Source organism: Columba livia, chromosome Z (assembly GCF_036013475.1).
Source record: "Columba livia isolate bColLiv1 breed racing homer chromosome Z, bColLiv1.pat.W.v2, whole genome shotgun sequence".
Taxonomy (NCBI): Eukaryota; Metazoa; Chordata; class Aves; order Columbiformes; family Columbidae; genus Columba; species Columba livia.
In genome coordinates this window covers 42,745,352-42,761,906 of record NC_088642.1, presented here as the reverse complement: position 1 = coordinate 42,761,906, position 16,555 = coordinate 42,745,352, and the positions used below count along the sequence as shown (strand labels likewise).

Sequence of the window (16,555 nt, the reverse complement as noted above, 5' to 3'; positions counted from 1 at the left end):
CTCCGCCCCTTCGCCGTCGCCACCATTCTCCGCTGCCTCCACCCCCACCGCCGAGGCCACAGCTGCCACCTCCGCCTCCTCCTCGGCTGCCTGCTTCCTCCTGGCGCATCCCTGAACCCGCGCTCGCTCCCGCTCCGGCTTCCGCGGAGTCGCCATGAGCGGCGGTGCCGCTCGCTTGCCGCCGCCCCTCCACGGGCCGAGCCTGCCGGACCCGGGAGCGCGCAGCCAGGGACGGGGTAGCCCTACCGGCCACGGCGCACCCCGTGCCGCCCCGGGAGCCAGAGGCCCGCCACCAGGTGAGCGGGAAAGGGGTCCCAGCGTAGGGGTAGTAGTTCCGGGCGTCCCACTCCAGCCCAGGAGCGCAGTCGGCCTGGAGGGGCCTGCCTGTTGTCCTTCCCAGCGCCCGGAGTCGTGGCCGCCCTGGGGCCGCGGGACGGGGTAGGAATTTTTGCCGGTCACAGCAGACTGATGCAAGTCGCGACGGCTACCCGCAGGCTGTCTGTTGCCCGGCCAGCCACGGCGTGCCCGGGGCCCCCTGCGCCTCGGTGGCCGGCGCGGCGATGGCTTTCCCCAAGCCGGTTGGGATACGGCGTTGTGAAGCGCGGGCGGCCCGCCGTGTCGCCTCCAGTCGTCATACCACTGCCAGCGCTTCCCCGCCCTGCACCTTCCTCTGTGGGCCGCCGGTGCAGCCGGAGGGGTTGCACTGCCCCTTTACGCTTGCTTGCCCTCGCGGTGGCGGCGGCTGCGTCCCGTGCGAGGCTTTGCTGTGCCCTCGACAGCGCCGAGGCCTGTCCGGCCCTGCCCGCCTTTCTCCCCGAGGCGGCCGCCGGCATTCAGCCGGCCCTCGGGCTCCGCTGTGCCGCACTCCTGAAAGGCGTTGGCCCGGGAGGGGAACTGTGTGTCCGTGTGCGTGTCCGTGTCCCTGAAGCAGGCGCTGCCGCTCCCAGCGGGCTGCCTGTGTCTGTGGGAGTCCACGGTTTACAATGGCAGGTCATCTCAAGTTCCTGCGTATAGCTCCAAAATGTCTTGAAAGAGAAGCTGCCTCTGTGGGAACCTTGCCTGAGTGCCTTCTGGGCCCTTGACAGCTGCCCCTTAAACAGGTTCTTGAGTTTCCTGTTAGAAGTAGCCTACAGCAAGGTGTCTCCGAGGAGCTGGTTTTGGGCATGTGGTTCACTAGTTCTGGACCTACAATGTTTTCAGGACTGAGGTGCCAACATCTGGGTTGATGTGCTCTTTGTCAAACACCAGAGCCACTTCTAAGACTGCACTGGAGTTTCCCATATGCTTAAATTTAAGCGAGTGTCTATGTGGTTTCAGGACTGGAGCCCCATAGCTGTGTTTTGTGAATGGCAGCAAGAATGAAACCGTGGATATGAAGTTAGTAATTAGGAAGTGGTATGGGAGAATGACAGAAAACAAGACATAGTTCTTTGGGCCTGGAAGGTGAAGAAATGAGATACCTAATTAGTCTTCTTAGAATGTGTTTATAGTGGTGCTCATGTTTTGGGACTTACTTGGATGCTTTACAGGAGTCTGCAGTGTGGGTTTTTATACTGATGGAAATCTTGCTCTGAAGTAAAGCAGGTTTTATAGACAAGTTCCTCTTGAAATCTGTGGTTGACAGTATTTGAGAGAATTACCATGCAGAAAGTTGAGAAAGAACTTGAATTTTTACCTTTGAATTGTCTTATATAGCTCAAAAATAGCTTTTCCTATGTGCTGAGACCACACAGCACATGGGGAAGATCAGTCTCCCCTGTTTAGCTATTTGGGTCTTCCAAATAAAATATATAGGAGAAAAATTTTCTTCCGATATAGGTGATCTGGAAATGGAGGTTTTACCTGATGAAACTGTATTTCAGCTTTTTGTGTTAAAATTGCTTGGACATTTTTGGTGTAGATGATAAACTTACCTTAAAACCCCTCCTAACCTTCCCGCACTCTTAATAATCCAACAGAGAAATTGAACTAGTATGGTACTATTGGGGGATAAAAGGTCTTTAATTTGACATGATTTGGAAAATCTTGGTGGACAGAAGAACTCATAAACCTTATCGTAGACTGAATTAATCACGCACCTACTGTACAAAAACTGTACTGCTGGAGTAGGACATGCTGAGCTTTTTCTTCTCTAAAAAGGGAAGGGGCTTTTTGGCATTGCCTGAAGTTTTGGTATTCACTAGCACAGATTTTGTGCTTAAAAGTCCCGTGCTCAATGGTAATTGGAATAATCAGAACCAGTTTGCTCAAAAGAGCTCTTGCAGATGGCCAAGTTAAACTATTAAGTTTTACAATATATGTAAGTCACAGTAGCAGCTGAATGTTTGTTGTTAGTCGTGATCTCAAAAATACGTAAAATGTTTCCATGTAGTATGATCTCTGACTTGTCTTATTTTAAGGTAACATCTCTAATTTACAGATAAATTCAGGAGATTTCTAGACTGGGGATGAGTAATGTTTTTTTTTTTTTTTCTCAAAAGGGAAAGACTGTTATTTTTGCTTTGTGAAAGTCTACCTGTTTCATTCAAATATTTGTCACCAGAGGAGAAAATGATGCACCAAACCCTGGCATCAGGGCCGAACTCGGATCGTTTTGCTGAGCATCCTTAGTTGTGCTCTTGAAAGCTGTAGTTTCTAATTGGTGGTCCTAATATATTAAGTTTTGATAAAAATACTGTAGTGTGGTCGGGTCTTCAGACATCAGGGATTAGGGAAATTACTGTAGTTTACAAGCTGTTTAGTATTTCTTTTCCCGCAGCAGAAAACCATTTAGTGATGCCTGGTTCTTTTGCTGATGTTGTTTCTTTTGTATTTTTCTATCAGTGTGTTTCTACAGAAGGGAAAGTCTCCATCCATGGCTGTCAAATTAGTGAAAGAATATTGGACTAGGAAATGCTGCACTGGAGAGCTTATTCTTTATTTCATTCAGGAAACTGATCCTGATCTTACAAGGCACTTCACCTTCCATAAAGTACTTTGCCTCCACTGGGATACATGCACCTCCTCAGTGAAAAGGAGAAACTAACCTAAAGGCAAGGTTGTCAGCTGAGAAAACTGTGCCCATAGTGGAAATTCTCAGACCTTTTCAGCTTTACTTCTCTTTTTTTTTTTTTTTTTAGGCAAAGGTTTATATTAACATTCTCAGGTTTTGCAGCATTTGGAGAGGAAAGATGGCTTTTGAAAGTTCCAGTGTATTTGAGATACTGGTGTGCTGTCTCTAGCTGTTGAAAGCCAGTTTTACCTTAAACATCTTTGTTATGCTTATCAGCTTTTTGGATGTTGTCTGGTAAACTTTGAACTTAATATTGCTTGCTCCCCTTAATGTTGCAAAGCCTTGAGTTAGAATAACTTCAAAATAATTGTTTAAGATGCACATGAGGCTAAGTTCTATTGGAATATATTGTTACGAGGAGTCATGGGAGGTGCTTATTTTGTCAGTTAACTAGGCATCTGCTAACTTTTTCCGTTTCGGGAAGACAAAACTGCTGATGAAAGTCTCAGTGCCAGTTTTTGAACCTAAGTATAACTGAAGTATGAGAAGGGATGGACTTGCTTGTAATGATGGTACTAATGGGTTGATCGAGTTGAGTAGAAACCTGTTTGAATTCATAGTGGTTCTGCCTAATGCTGTATATGCTAGAGAGCTGTAAGTACTAAAACTCCTTGTATGTTTATATTGCACATGTAAGCTTTTATAGAATCATAGAATCGTTTCAGTTGGAAGAGACCTTCAGGATCATCGAGTCCAACCATAACCTAACCTAACTCTAGCACTAAACCATGTCCCTAAGAATCTCATCTAAGTGCCTTTTAAACACCTCCAGGGATGGTGACTCTACCACTTCCCTGGGCAGTCTGTTCCAATACTTGACAGCCCTTTCTGTGAAGAATTTTTTCCTAATATCCAATCTAAACCTCCCCTGGTGCAACTTGAGACCATTTCCCGTTGTCCTATCAGTTGCTACTTGGGAGAAGAGACTAACACCTTTCATGCTGCAACTTTTCAGGTAGTTGTAGACAGCGATAAGGTCTCCCCTTCGCCTTCTTTTCTCGAGGCTAAACAGCCCCAGTTCCCTCAGCTGCTTCTCATCAGACTTGTGCTCCTCTGCACTCTCTCTAGTACCTCAAAGTCCTTCTTATGATGATGGGCTCAAAACTGAACACAGGATTCAAGGTGGGGCCTCACCAGGGCCAAGTACAGTGGCATGATCACTTCTCTAGTCCTGCTGGCCACACTATTCCTGATACAAGCCAGGTTGCTCTTGGCCTTTTTAGCCACCTGGGCACACTGCTGGCTTGTGTTCAGCTGTCTGTCAATCAATATCCCCAGATCCCTCTCTGCCAGGCAGCTTTCCAGCCACTCTTCCTCAGATTTGTACTGTTGCATGGGGTTGTTGTGACCCAAGTGCAGGACTTGGCACTTGGCCTTGTTGAACCTCATACAATTGGCCTCAGCCCAACGATACAGCCAGTCCAGATCCCTCTGTATGACCTTCTTACCCTCCAGCAGATCAACACTCCCACCCAATTTGGTGTCCCCAATACTGAGCCTTGGAGAACACCACTCATGACCGGCCACCAGCTGGGTTTGGTTCCGTTCACCACAACTCTTTGGGCCCGGCCATCCAGCCAGTTCTTTATCCATTGAAGAGTATACCCAACCAGGCCATGAGCTGCCAGCTTCTCCAGGAGAGTGCTGTGGGATATGGTGCCAAAGGCGTTACTGAAGTCTAAGTACACAACATCCACAGCCTTTTCTTCATCTACTAGGTGGGTCACCTTGTCGTAGAAAGAGATCAGGTTGGTCAAACAGGACCTGCCTTTCATAAACCCATGTTGACTGGGCCTGGTCATATAGTTGTCTTGTATGTGCCATGTGATGTTACTCAAGATCATCTGCTCCATGACCTTACCCAGCACTGAGGTCAGACTGACAGGTCTATAGTTCCCCAGATCCTCCTGGCCCTTCTTGTAAATGGGTATCGTGTTTGCCAACTTCGAGTCAACTGGGACCTCCTCAGTTAGCAAGGATTGCTGATGGATAAAGGAAAGTGTCTTGGTGAGCACCTCCACCAGCTCTCTCAGTACCCTTGGATGGATTCCATCTGGTCCTATGAACTTGTGTATGTCTAAGTGGTGTAGCAGGCCATCAGCCATTTTGCATTATTTGGGCTTCATTCTGCACCCCATTCCTGTCTTCTGGCTCAGAGGGCTGGGTACATGGAGCGCAACTGTTATCACTATTTAAGACTGAGGCAAAGAAGGCATTTAGTACCTCAGCCTTTCCCTCATCTTCTGTTTCCCTCTGTATCCATCAGGGGATGGAGATTCTCCTTCACCTTCTTGTTGCTAATATATTTATAGAAGCATTTCTTTTTGCCTTTCACAGTGCTGGCCAGGTGCAGCTCTACTTGGGCTTTGGCCCTTTTAATTTTCTCCCAGTGCCTTTAGCAGTTGTGAATAGTTATACTGTCTGTGCATCATATGTGTCGTTTTGTTCTCAAACTGGAAAGCAGTTACTGTGACTTTACAGTGAGTGCCATAATAAATTCTGGCATGCCTGGAGATAGATGTGAGTTTTCTGATTTATGTCATGGTGATGTCTTCACAGCTTTAATAACCGTGTAAAATAAAGCAAGATGTAAAATTAATTTCTTAGTAAGTACAAGTGAAGCACATTTAGTATGTGGGTGATTTTGAAGAGTTGACATTGATTTTTGTAGATTAAAACAAACCAAACAAAACCCCAAACAGGAAACTAGCATTGTAGCACCTTTATTTGAACTTCAAGTGTAATGTTTATAAGTATGGTGGTACTTCTTGGTTAGAATTACTACAATATTCAAACCTGTTACTGTGCATGTTTTTTGGGTAGAAATAACGTGTCATGGATACTAGTTTGTATTTACGTCTAGTATCTCGGAATTATTTATTATAGTGTTGGTGTGTTTGTTTTGCTAGTTTTGCATTATAAAGGAAGATAGACTTTGCTTTTTACATAAAGCAGTTGCACTCTGAATAGATTCTAGTAATCATGGAACTAATGTCAGCAGACAAACATTGACTGTTTATTTCAAGAAGTTGGTTATAAGGGAAATAAGTTGCATATTCATGGGATGAATTTGGGAAATAAATGCCAATGTACTTCCTTAACAAATATTTTCAGATAATTTACATACTTTTAAAGTCATTCTCTGACTACTTTATCACTTTTTGTTTCACTTTGACTTTATTTGATAAATTAATATGTAGCGCTTATATGAACTGGAAATGCTAATTTTATGGCCTGAAATTGTTCCGTGCCATAAATATACTGTACAAAGTTATTTTGGAGGTATGCTTTTTCGGTGCTGGCACAAACCAGCTCAAGTGAATGCCAGCAGATGTTGATATTCTGCCCCCCACCCTGCGCTCCCAGTTTAAGTATTTAAAAGTAGTATGAGACTGAGATAAATGTATTTTAGGGAAAATAAATAAAATAAAATTAATATGTAGATCTTTTAATTGTAGTTCTTGCAGAACAAACAGCTTCCTCCTTGCTCATACTGGCATATATTTCAAATGTAAAATATGTAGGACCACAGGAATTAACAATTCCAAATTGTCTCTACAGTACAAATTTCAGTTTAGTAGGAAAAAGACCAGATACAAGTGTTTACTTTTGAAATGCATGCCCTGCTTTGCACCATCTGCTTATGAAATAATCTAAATTATCGTTTTGGTCTAATCCATCAAGATACAGATTATTGTCTACATCTGTTGATTCAAACTGGATCACCTGCTGGAACTGATCCTTCAGCTGTCAGGACTGTGGGTTTGTGGGGCTACACAGAAGCACATAATACAGAACTGCAAGTTAGCTGGCAGTTGATTTGGTTTGTAAACTCGCCCATCTTTTGTTGGCTACTGCCTTGCCTAAAAGTTGTTATTTGTGTAGAAAAAGGCAGAGAGATTAATTTTTAAGAGGGGAGGTATAAGATGTGAGTGTGCGTTGATCTTTCTGCTGGTGTCACTCCACAGGCATTAGTGGATTGCATGGATTTGCAGCTGAAAAGCAATATGGGTCTGATGTCTTGTACAGTTTTTATATTAGAGTTTGTTTGTTTTTGAAACAGATTGTCTTGTCTCAATTAAAGTAACTAATAGCAGGTAACTGATGATTGAACGTGACGTATGGCCTCAGTTCAAAGAAAATTAATTTCAGGAAAAATTACAGGTATACATATATATGTGTATTTGTGTATATTAGCTTTGTTCCTGCTGTAACGGTTCTCTCTTGTATCTGCATGATTTTTCTGAATTTAATGACAATGCTACAACATCTGCATTTTCATATCCATCTGAAGTTGTCATTTCTGGCACATCATATATGCTTTTAAGCCCTGAGCTATTTCTTTCCAAGGTGAAATTACTACAGGAAAAAAGCTAGGCAGCAGAGCAGTTAGGTAGCTTCACCCATGCTTTCAGGGTCAACATAGTTGGAAAGTATGTTTGTCTTGTCACAAAAAGGTTAAAATGAGAAATTGCTTTAGAGAGTATTAATAAACATGATTGTGAACATTATAAATTCTGGGAAAAGCTGTGCTCAGTTAAAAAATAAAGTGTATTTTTTTGTCTTAATATTTCATATTTAGTATTGCTGCTTATACAGCCCTTTTTTACCTGCAAATTATCTTGGCAAAACGAAGTCCATGAGTGCACAGGATCTTTTTGACCCATGCTTTTTTCCTGAGAAAGATAGGGTTGATATTTTTTCTACCAATAGCATTGCAGCTTTTCTTCTTATTTCTTGCACCCCAGGTGGTCCCTCATATAGCATCTGCTGCATGTCAGAAGTTCAGGTGGAGGTGTGATAACAGGAACAAAAATCTTTTAGAAACCCCGAGGCCTAATGTAACAAGATTAGGCTTAATGTAACAGGAACTTAATAGAGAAACAATAGCTCTGTTAGAGACTGGGCATGAGGCAAAGCAGGGTGACCTTGGTTTGCAAGCTGGGAAAGTGGAATGTTCCACTAAATGAAGAAGGAGTTACACGGCTTTTGCTGAGTAGCGGCACAAAATGACAATATCCATGTTCAAGAAATTAGGTCAAGAGGCTGACACTGGGGTTGGGGGTCGCAGAGCACCAGGCTGCAGAGACCCCCTGGTACCACTAGAGCCCCCGATGAAGACTCTGGAATACCAAATATGGACTTCTGGCAAAGGGCGGGGTTATGGAAATAGTTTATGTTTAATGCATTAACTAAGTGGTAGAGACGAATGAATATGCAATAGGAATATGTAATACATACCAAGAAGTGCAAATCATACACATACTCAATTAGAGGAACGATCCTGTGAGTGTCCGGTTGGCTGCAATAAAAGTGCCTGCTTTTTAACACTTTCAAAATGATGTTGAAGAGTCTTTGTGCAGACTTGTCAGTATCAGATGTGTCATCTAAAACCAACAGTTGTCAGTGCTAAGGTGGTGCAAGATGTGGGTGGGATAACAAGAAGGTAAAGCACTAAAATGGCAGAGAGCATTTTGTCAGGTTTGCAGTAGGAGCTCCCTTTGCGTGAATATTCTATGTGATGGTGCTGCTTTGTCCCACCTTTGCTTTTCTGGGTTTTGTTTTCTTGTAGTTGTTTTTTGTTGTTGTTGTTGCCTTTTATTTTTTGACACCTCCTAGTCGCATTCTTCTGTGCTTGTTCTATTGTTTTCTTCTTTGTGTATGTGAAGTACAGTAAATGCTTGCTTGCTTGTTTAAATTCCCTGAATGAGGAAAAGATCGTCCATTCTTAAAGGGAAACAACTGTTGTTCTTTTGCACTGATGACTTAAAATAAAGTTTACTTCTGGAAGTTACTTGATGTGTGATGTAGAGCAGAGAATGCATACTTTCCTTTATTTAGGGAAAGATGCAGGAAGTAATTTTTGAAACACTAAGTCATAGGTATTTTCAGAAGTATTTTTAAGCAAGCACAGTATACTGTATTTTTTTTTTCAGAGTTCCTCAACTGCACACATGTGCTCCAAATGTTCATTCGTAAAACACTCTTCCCAAGGTCGATCACAGTTGAGAGCCTCGTGTCTCAGCTCTAAGCTCCTGGATTGCTGTTCCCGTTCTCGCTGGCATCGTGTTTAGGTTGATCCTCTGCATCCTCCCTCTCATGCAAGCACTTATGATGTATGAAAGAGTAACATCTGTGATCAGTATATTAGTGGTACAGTGTGTCAAGATGTTTCTCTGATTTCTTTTGTAATGACTGGAGTTCTGCATCCACACAGATAATCTATGTTGCTTGCTGCATTGTCTAACAGCTGGCGTGGTTTTCTTGGTCATGGGCTGTCATAATAACCACCCTTCAGTGAAACATATTATTTCAGAGCTTAAAACTCTGAAGCATTGGGCTTGGTCACCAGTTTCTGGGACAATCCCAAACGGGAAATGATAATCTTAAAAGGAGATGTACTCTATCACTTAAACTGAAAAAAAAAAACCAAACCACAAAACCAAAAAAAATAGAAAAGCTTACTTGTATTGAATTTTTGTTCTTCTGTATAATACATACTACTGCAGCACAAGGTTATGCAGGCACCATCAAGAGGAACATTACTTGACTGTTGAAGGGTGTTTATGATTGTTTTCAATATTCCTTATGAATACAGAAATTGCACTTTTTTCTATCGTAGTACTGATTTGTGCTCCAGGGCACATTTTTTTGAAACAAGAGCAGGAGGAAGGATGTTAGTTATAGGTTGGTGCAAAAGTAATCATGGTTTTGGACTTGAATTTTGGAGTTGAATTTTTAGTCATTATAAGTAGGCTCAAACACATCTTTATAAATCAAAATAGGAACCATTACAATCAACAGATTTTCACTACGAAAAATAAGCTTGTTCATTCCTTTAGCATAAACATCTGTGCTTTGGGATTTGACAAACTCTTGGAAAGCATTTTCTGCATCCTGCTGGTTGTGGAAGCATTTTCCCTGCAAAACGCTGTCAAGATGCTTGAAGAACTGGTGGTCAGTTGGTGAGAGGTCAGGTGAATATGGCAAATAAGACAAAACTTTGTAGCCCAGTTTGTTCCACTTCTGAAGCGCTGTTTGTGTCATGTGAGGTCGGGTGTTGTCATGGAGGAGAACTGGGCCATTTCTGTTGACCAATGCCAGCTGCAGGTGTTGCAGTTTTCGGTGCATCTCATTGATTTCCTGAGCATGCTTCTCAGATGGAATGGTTTGACCAGTATTCAGAAAGCTGTAGCTGATCATACCAGCAGCAGCCCACCAAGCAGTGACCATGACCTTATTTTAGTGCAAGTTTAGCTTTGAGAAGTGCTTTGGATGTTCTTCTTAGTCCAGCCACTGAGCTGGTCATTGCCAGTTGCTGTATAAAATCCACTTTTTGTCACATGTCACTATCTGATTGAGAAGCAGTTCGTTGTTGTTGCATAGAAGAAGACACTTCAAAACAATGACTTCTTTGTTATTGAGCTTTTTCACCTTTCCAATTTGCTTCAAATGCCAAATGACCATAGAATGACCTTATCAGCCTAGGGAGTTGTCCAGTCACATCCCTGGCCTCAGGGAGGCCACACACTTCCCAGTAGGTTGGGTATGGTTGGCATATTTGGCCCTCTGTTCCCTTCAGAAGGGAATCACCTACGAAAATTACCCTTCTTTTTGTCTTAACATGAGTGGTTTTGATGGGTAGACAACCCTCCATCCCAGAAAGGCCTTCATGTGCAACATCAGCTCTCTGCCCATCCAGTTCCAGGGCCTCAAACCTGTTGTGTACATTTACCTGGGAAGGTGCAGCCGGCTGAGGGTGTATTCATCTGCTGCCCCGAGCAGTAACCTGTTTCCATTCTCCCCCATCTCTGGGGTCTCCCCTTTCAGCCTGGTTCTGAGAGACTAGGGCATCCTTTGTCCGTAATGCCATGATTCACTTCTGCACCTGCCTCAGTGATGGTAGAAAGCAAGTCCACCAGTCAGCCTCCTCCTCTGACTCCCTGATGCTCCTCAGCCTCCTCCTGAAGCTCTGTCACCAGGCTGAGCAGCTCCTTCACTTGGGCACATCGCCCACAGGTGATCTCACCTCTGCTGTCAGTTCCTGAGCAGAAACTCAGGCACACTCTGCAACCCCGGACCTCGACAGCCGCATCTTCCCTCCCAAGCTCAGTTTGAGTGGCTGCATCAGTTCTTACAGCCAGAGTGACCATGCAGGATGCTGAAGGCACAGCTCTGCCAGCTGGATACCATGCCTCCTGCTGTTCTTAGCTCCTTGCCTAGTGGGTTGTAGCCTCTGCTTGCAGTGGCAGGGTAGTTCCTGGTCATGCTGCTTGTGCTAATTGCCGTGCCCCTGACTGCCACGCCCCTGTTTGCCCATCCTTTTTTCAGTGTTCCTGGTTGGCTTCAGGCACTGTAATAGAGAAGTAACACTGATTTCGGACTCTGGCCAGTTGCAGATGGCCAGAAGTGATTGTGAGAATTCAATTTGCTTAGGCTTACAAGTGTCAGCTTATCTTGCAAGGTATTTTATTTTTCAATTTTGACATCTTCACCATGATGGTCTTAACGTGCTCCTTCCCCACACATCCAAAAATGCCTTTTGCAATGAATTTTTCTTTATAAAAGCTTTTGGGTAAAAAGTGTCAGTAGCTGTTTGTATTTAAAGGAGTACTGAATGCAGAGCTACATTTCTGCCTCTTAGTTCTCTTTCCTAACTTACTGGTGTACTGCTTTATGTACAAGCTGCCAGTTTTCTTTTGACAGACAAAAATGTGCACTTAGTTGCTTGGATTTTTTTTCAGTCTTAGAGGTGTAGGGGATGTTAAGTCTTCTCTTTACTGTCATACTTGTACACTTTCTCAGAAGGTGCCAGATAAATTACTTGAGAGATATGTTGTTCAGTAATGGGAGACATTTTTTTAAGCTTTTAGGGCATGTGAGATATTTACAAATAAACAAAACATTTAAAATACATTCACTTACATATTTTCATCTTGTTCTGTTAGTCTTTCCCTAACAAGTATTTATGTGATGAGTCTACTGTAGGAAACAATTATTTTGCAAATATAAGAGGCCCAGGCAGGATCTCTCAGCAAAGCATTTTGCAAGACCGGGTGTTCTACCTAAAGGTAGGCACACCTAATAGGGCAAAAAGCCCCTGCTTATGTCTCCCCAAAATCCCGGCTGCTATTTCCCTCCCCTGTTCCCCATTGGTTGGGTACTTCAGGGTTTACAGACTATGCGAACACACACAGTACCCTTCCCCTTATCAATCTATTTAAGATATGGATTCCTGGTACTTTGGCTACATTTCTCCCTAAATTAGCTTGTAAATACAGGTATCGGTATGTATACAGGTGTCAGTACATATTCGGGGAAGAGACTGTGTATTACATTAAGGATTTATAGTCCGATGTTTCTCAGTCCTTTCCCCCTGCTGGGGTCAGGTGCCAGGTCCTCAGTTATGTAAAAACAACAGTTCTTCATTAAATGTTCCTTACAATTTCCTCCTGTCCTTATTTTATACTTTTTTTCGTTTTGCGTTTTCTTATGATACAGTTCTATAGGTGGCTTCAAGCCTAGACAACATGATTTCACATTTTTCTTCTGGTGTGATGCATTCGCTGTTCCTTCTTTCTTCTTGTTCTTTTAGCAGCATCATTTTATCTGAGCATGGCAGTGGCCCTAAAGGCATTTGCTTTGATAGAGCTGTCTCAATAAGGCATTGAACAAGTCCTCGGACACACAGGGTGATGCAGCACACCATAAAAATCAGTGCTTCTGCTACTACAATTAAAGAAGTAAAACCAGATAGTATGATTTCTTTCAATTTTCCAAACCAAGATTCTAACAATCCCATGAGTGGACTACCTATACCTGAATTCTCAGCCAATTCTTCTGCTGAAGTTGTAAGTCCTTGCAAAGCTCTGGTTACACATACATCACCTTTTTCTGCCAACATCATATCTAAGACCATGTTATTTTCCCATGCCTTTCTACTAGTAGCATCTAATTGCTTGGCAATTCCTTTAGCCGCTTGTCTAGTATAACTTATAAATAAATGTTATTTATCCAGTCTACATTCTTTTTTATAGTTACCTACCAAAACAAAAAGGACTCAAAACCCGCAGCTACTTGATTTCTTGCTTTGTGTTCCGTGGGGACCCCTCTGGGGACCCCAATCAAATTGAAATAAACTCTGTCATCAAAGGAAGACCCTAAACTCCTTTTTCTGTTGTCCTGATGAATCACAGTGTTCAAATGCCAGGATAAAAGGAATTGCCAAATGAACAATGTCACAGGTACCTTACCAGTGGGGGATAAAAGGGAATGAAGTGTCATCTTCCCACAGTAACACCAAAGATGCACTCAAGAAGCATTTGGGGACATAGGAAGACCAACTTCCCGTGTCTCTACATACTTACTCATGTTCCTAGGAACTTGGTATCATTCCTGCCCCATTGTGAGAGACAGGCAGTATGATTTCCAATTATTCCTGAAAAGGCTGGGGGAAATTTGATGTTTTTCCCTGCAAGACTGGAAACAGCAGGGAGAGAGTATGACACGACTTATTTCCCCATGCCATAGAATCTTGGTTTAAGGCTAAGACGTACTCCGTCCCCTGTCAATCTTCGCTCCATCCCAGAGGGAAGGGTACCACTTGGGCCACAGGCCTTCCTGATGCACAGGCATAGCAATTGCACTTGTTTAGGCTTTGCACCATATATTTGATGCATTCTACCCAGGCATTTGTATTTCCATATATTTTGAACCTTCCCAGGGCATCGTTTCTACTAATGTCTATTTGTGATCCATAAACCCCACTTAGTGAATCATCTGCTCCCTGTATTGTAATTAGCAAAGGGTTGCACTGCAGAGACTCACATCCCGGGAGAGATTGTCCTTTAGATAGGGTAATTTTTCTTTTTAACTCTGTAACTGTTCATTGCTCACTGTTCATCCCCTAAACTCTGTGGTCCAGATAACACTGTACCAGGAGGGACAATGAGAGAAAGCAACAAAAACTATGCACTTATTTAAATCATCCCTAGACTCAGTCCCCTTGGACACATGTTTGTTTTCATAACTCAATTCTTTTTAGCTCTGTACATCCCCACAGTTAAGGATCTGGCAAGTGTCTACTCAAATTGTTAGGGAACCTTCAGTTTCACTGATGTTTATGTTAAGTAGCCCGTTTGTAAATTCTACGTAATACAGGATTAATAATCCCCAAAAGTTCCATTTCATTTTCATCTCTGTATCTTTAGTCGAAGGGGGTTGTCAGTTGTCAGTACTTGCCACTTGTCGTTGTCCTTTGGAGGTTTGATTGGCTCTTTAATCCATGTGTAATGAGTCCACCCTTTCTCAGCTGGTCGTACCACTGTCTCGGTGATCAGCAGAATTTGAAGTGCTCCTTCCCAATCTGGCTGAAGCTTAGTTTCTTTCCAGGATTTGAACAGGACCCAGTTTCCAGGCTGAAACTTGTGAGCTGCAAACTCTAAAATCAGAGTTTGTGCTAGAAGCCCTTGGTGCCTGAGAGAAGATAGAAAAGACAACGCGAGTATACAGCTTTTGAGAAACAAATCCTTAGTTTCAAACTGTGGGGGTCCATCTGTTATTTCACTTTTGCTACCACTGCCGCTGTGGCAGTGCTAAGAGGGAAAGCTTCTCCCCACCTGGTAAGATGATCAAACACTAGTAAGTTTTTAATTCAGTCAACTGCAGGTAATTCTGTGAAATCAACTTGAATATTTTGGAAGGGTCATAAACTTGGACTCCGACCTCCTGCAGGCTGCTTCCTAAGTGCCTTTTTATTTACTTTTTTACAAACCACACATCATTCACAAATTTGCTTGGCTATAGTATAAATTCCAGTACACCCATATTTTTGTAACACTATGTCACACATTACTTGTTTTTCCCATTAACTCTCTTGATGTAAAATTGCTAATACCTTCCTCATGGTTTGCTTATTTAACATTTCTCTACCATCTGGGAATACCCGTTTCCCTTTCTGTTCCCTGGCTTCTAATTCTTGGAGGACTTCTTTTTATCTTTCATTGAAAACTGGAATTTCTTGTGGCGCCATGAGATAACTTAGTTATTGCTTCAGGTTTTAAGGCTGCTTCTCAGGCCATTTCGTCTGATAACCAACTTCCCCTGACACAAAAGGAGTTTCCCCTCTGATGTCCATTAACAGGTACTGCAGCCACTTCTATTGGTGACATCAGATTACATAACACTTGTCCAACTAGTTCTTCATTAACCAATTCTTTCCCTTTGCTATTAATTAGACTCCGTTCTTCCTAGATTTTCCCAAAGGTGTGCTCTACTCCAAATGCATATCTAGAACCATTACAGATGGTACCTTCTTTTCCTTCTAACATTTGCAGTGCCTGACTGACAGCTTATAGCTGGCATGTTTGAGCTGGCCAGTTATTAGACAACCTTCCCGTTTCTCTTATTTCACCACTCACACCTTCCATGATGGCATGCCCATTGTGTCTTTTCCCCTGAATTACCCTTGAAGGCCCATCTATGAAGAGGTGCAGCCCATTGTCACCTCTCCATAGGAAAGCAGCAGGGTTTAATTTCCTGCTTTCTTCCACCAGAAGAATGGTTGCTGCTACAGGTTGCACACACTCTGGCCAACCTCAAGACACTGGGTCTAAGAGCTTAGATAAATGTGCCACTGGTTGTTGCTTCACCCCAGCCTACTTGCTGGTGGAGCAGTGCGAGAGGCAGAACAAGTCTCCACTCTGTGCAAGCATTGCTCAACAATAACAAAAGCATATCCGTATTATCAAAACTGTTTTTAGCATAAATCAAAAACATAGTCCCATACTAGGTACCACAAAGAAAATTAACTCCACCCCAGCCAAAACCAACACAAACTTCCAGGTAATACAATATCTTTCAAATTTTCTCCTTGTCACCCTCCAGGCAGTAACTGTGTTTCCACACCCAGAGCCTGTAAAAGATTTCTTTCTAATAAATAAGCTGGGGAATCTTCCACTAACATATTCCTTCCCCATACGCTTTTAATTCTTATTATCACAAATAGGAATTTATTCATAATTGTCTCTCCTTCCTCCCTGCTACCCCATTTATTTCAACTCCATCTTCAGTTTTAGATCTTTTTAGGGTAGAATTTAGAAGGAATAGGGTAGCTTCCATTTCTGTTAAAAACTAGACCTTATTACCTCCTGCTTTACCAATTATATGCCCTTTTGCAATTTGAACAAGTTTCTCCACAAAAAAAAAAAAAAAAAAAAAGAAAGAAAGAAAGAAACACCACCACCAAAAACATTTTCAGCCCCTCTGATTTTCCAAAGTGTATTGAGTTTTCTTCCTTTAGTTATTTCTAACACTTGCCGCCCTAGGGGTAAATATCCCAGATTTCCACAATAATAGCATTCCATTTTCTCTCATTCTCTCACTTTTATCACTGACTTTGGTCTAAATCTTCTGCATGTTGTTTTTTTTTTTTTCCTTCCAATCTTTATCTTTCACTTGCAACAAATCAATCTACTTCAACTTTTCGCTTCTCTTCCTGACCAT

The 16,555-nt window shown here is 42.7% G+C and overlaps 1 protein-coding gene across 8 annotated transcripts in view; it reads left to right on the top strand.

Annotated features, from left to right (window-relative positions):
* The first annotated feature begins 56 nt into the window (after positions 1–56).
* The window catches only part of RNF38 (ring finger protein 38), a 132,947-nt gene continuing 116,448 nt past the window's right edge, over positions 57–16,555 (top strand). For 3 of the 8 annotated variants that reach the window (XM_065045577.1, XM_005504591.4, XM_065045575.1), the window contains exon 1: positions 57–296. In XM_065045577.1, coding sequence (XP_064901649.1) covers positions 155–296 — 142 coding nt within the window. In that variant the 5' untranslated portion in view covers positions 57–154. The remainder of the gene's footprint in view (positions 297–16,555) is intronic. The other 5 variants (XM_065045583.1, XM_065045580.1, XM_065045576.1 and 2 more) reach the window with 4 other exon arrangements.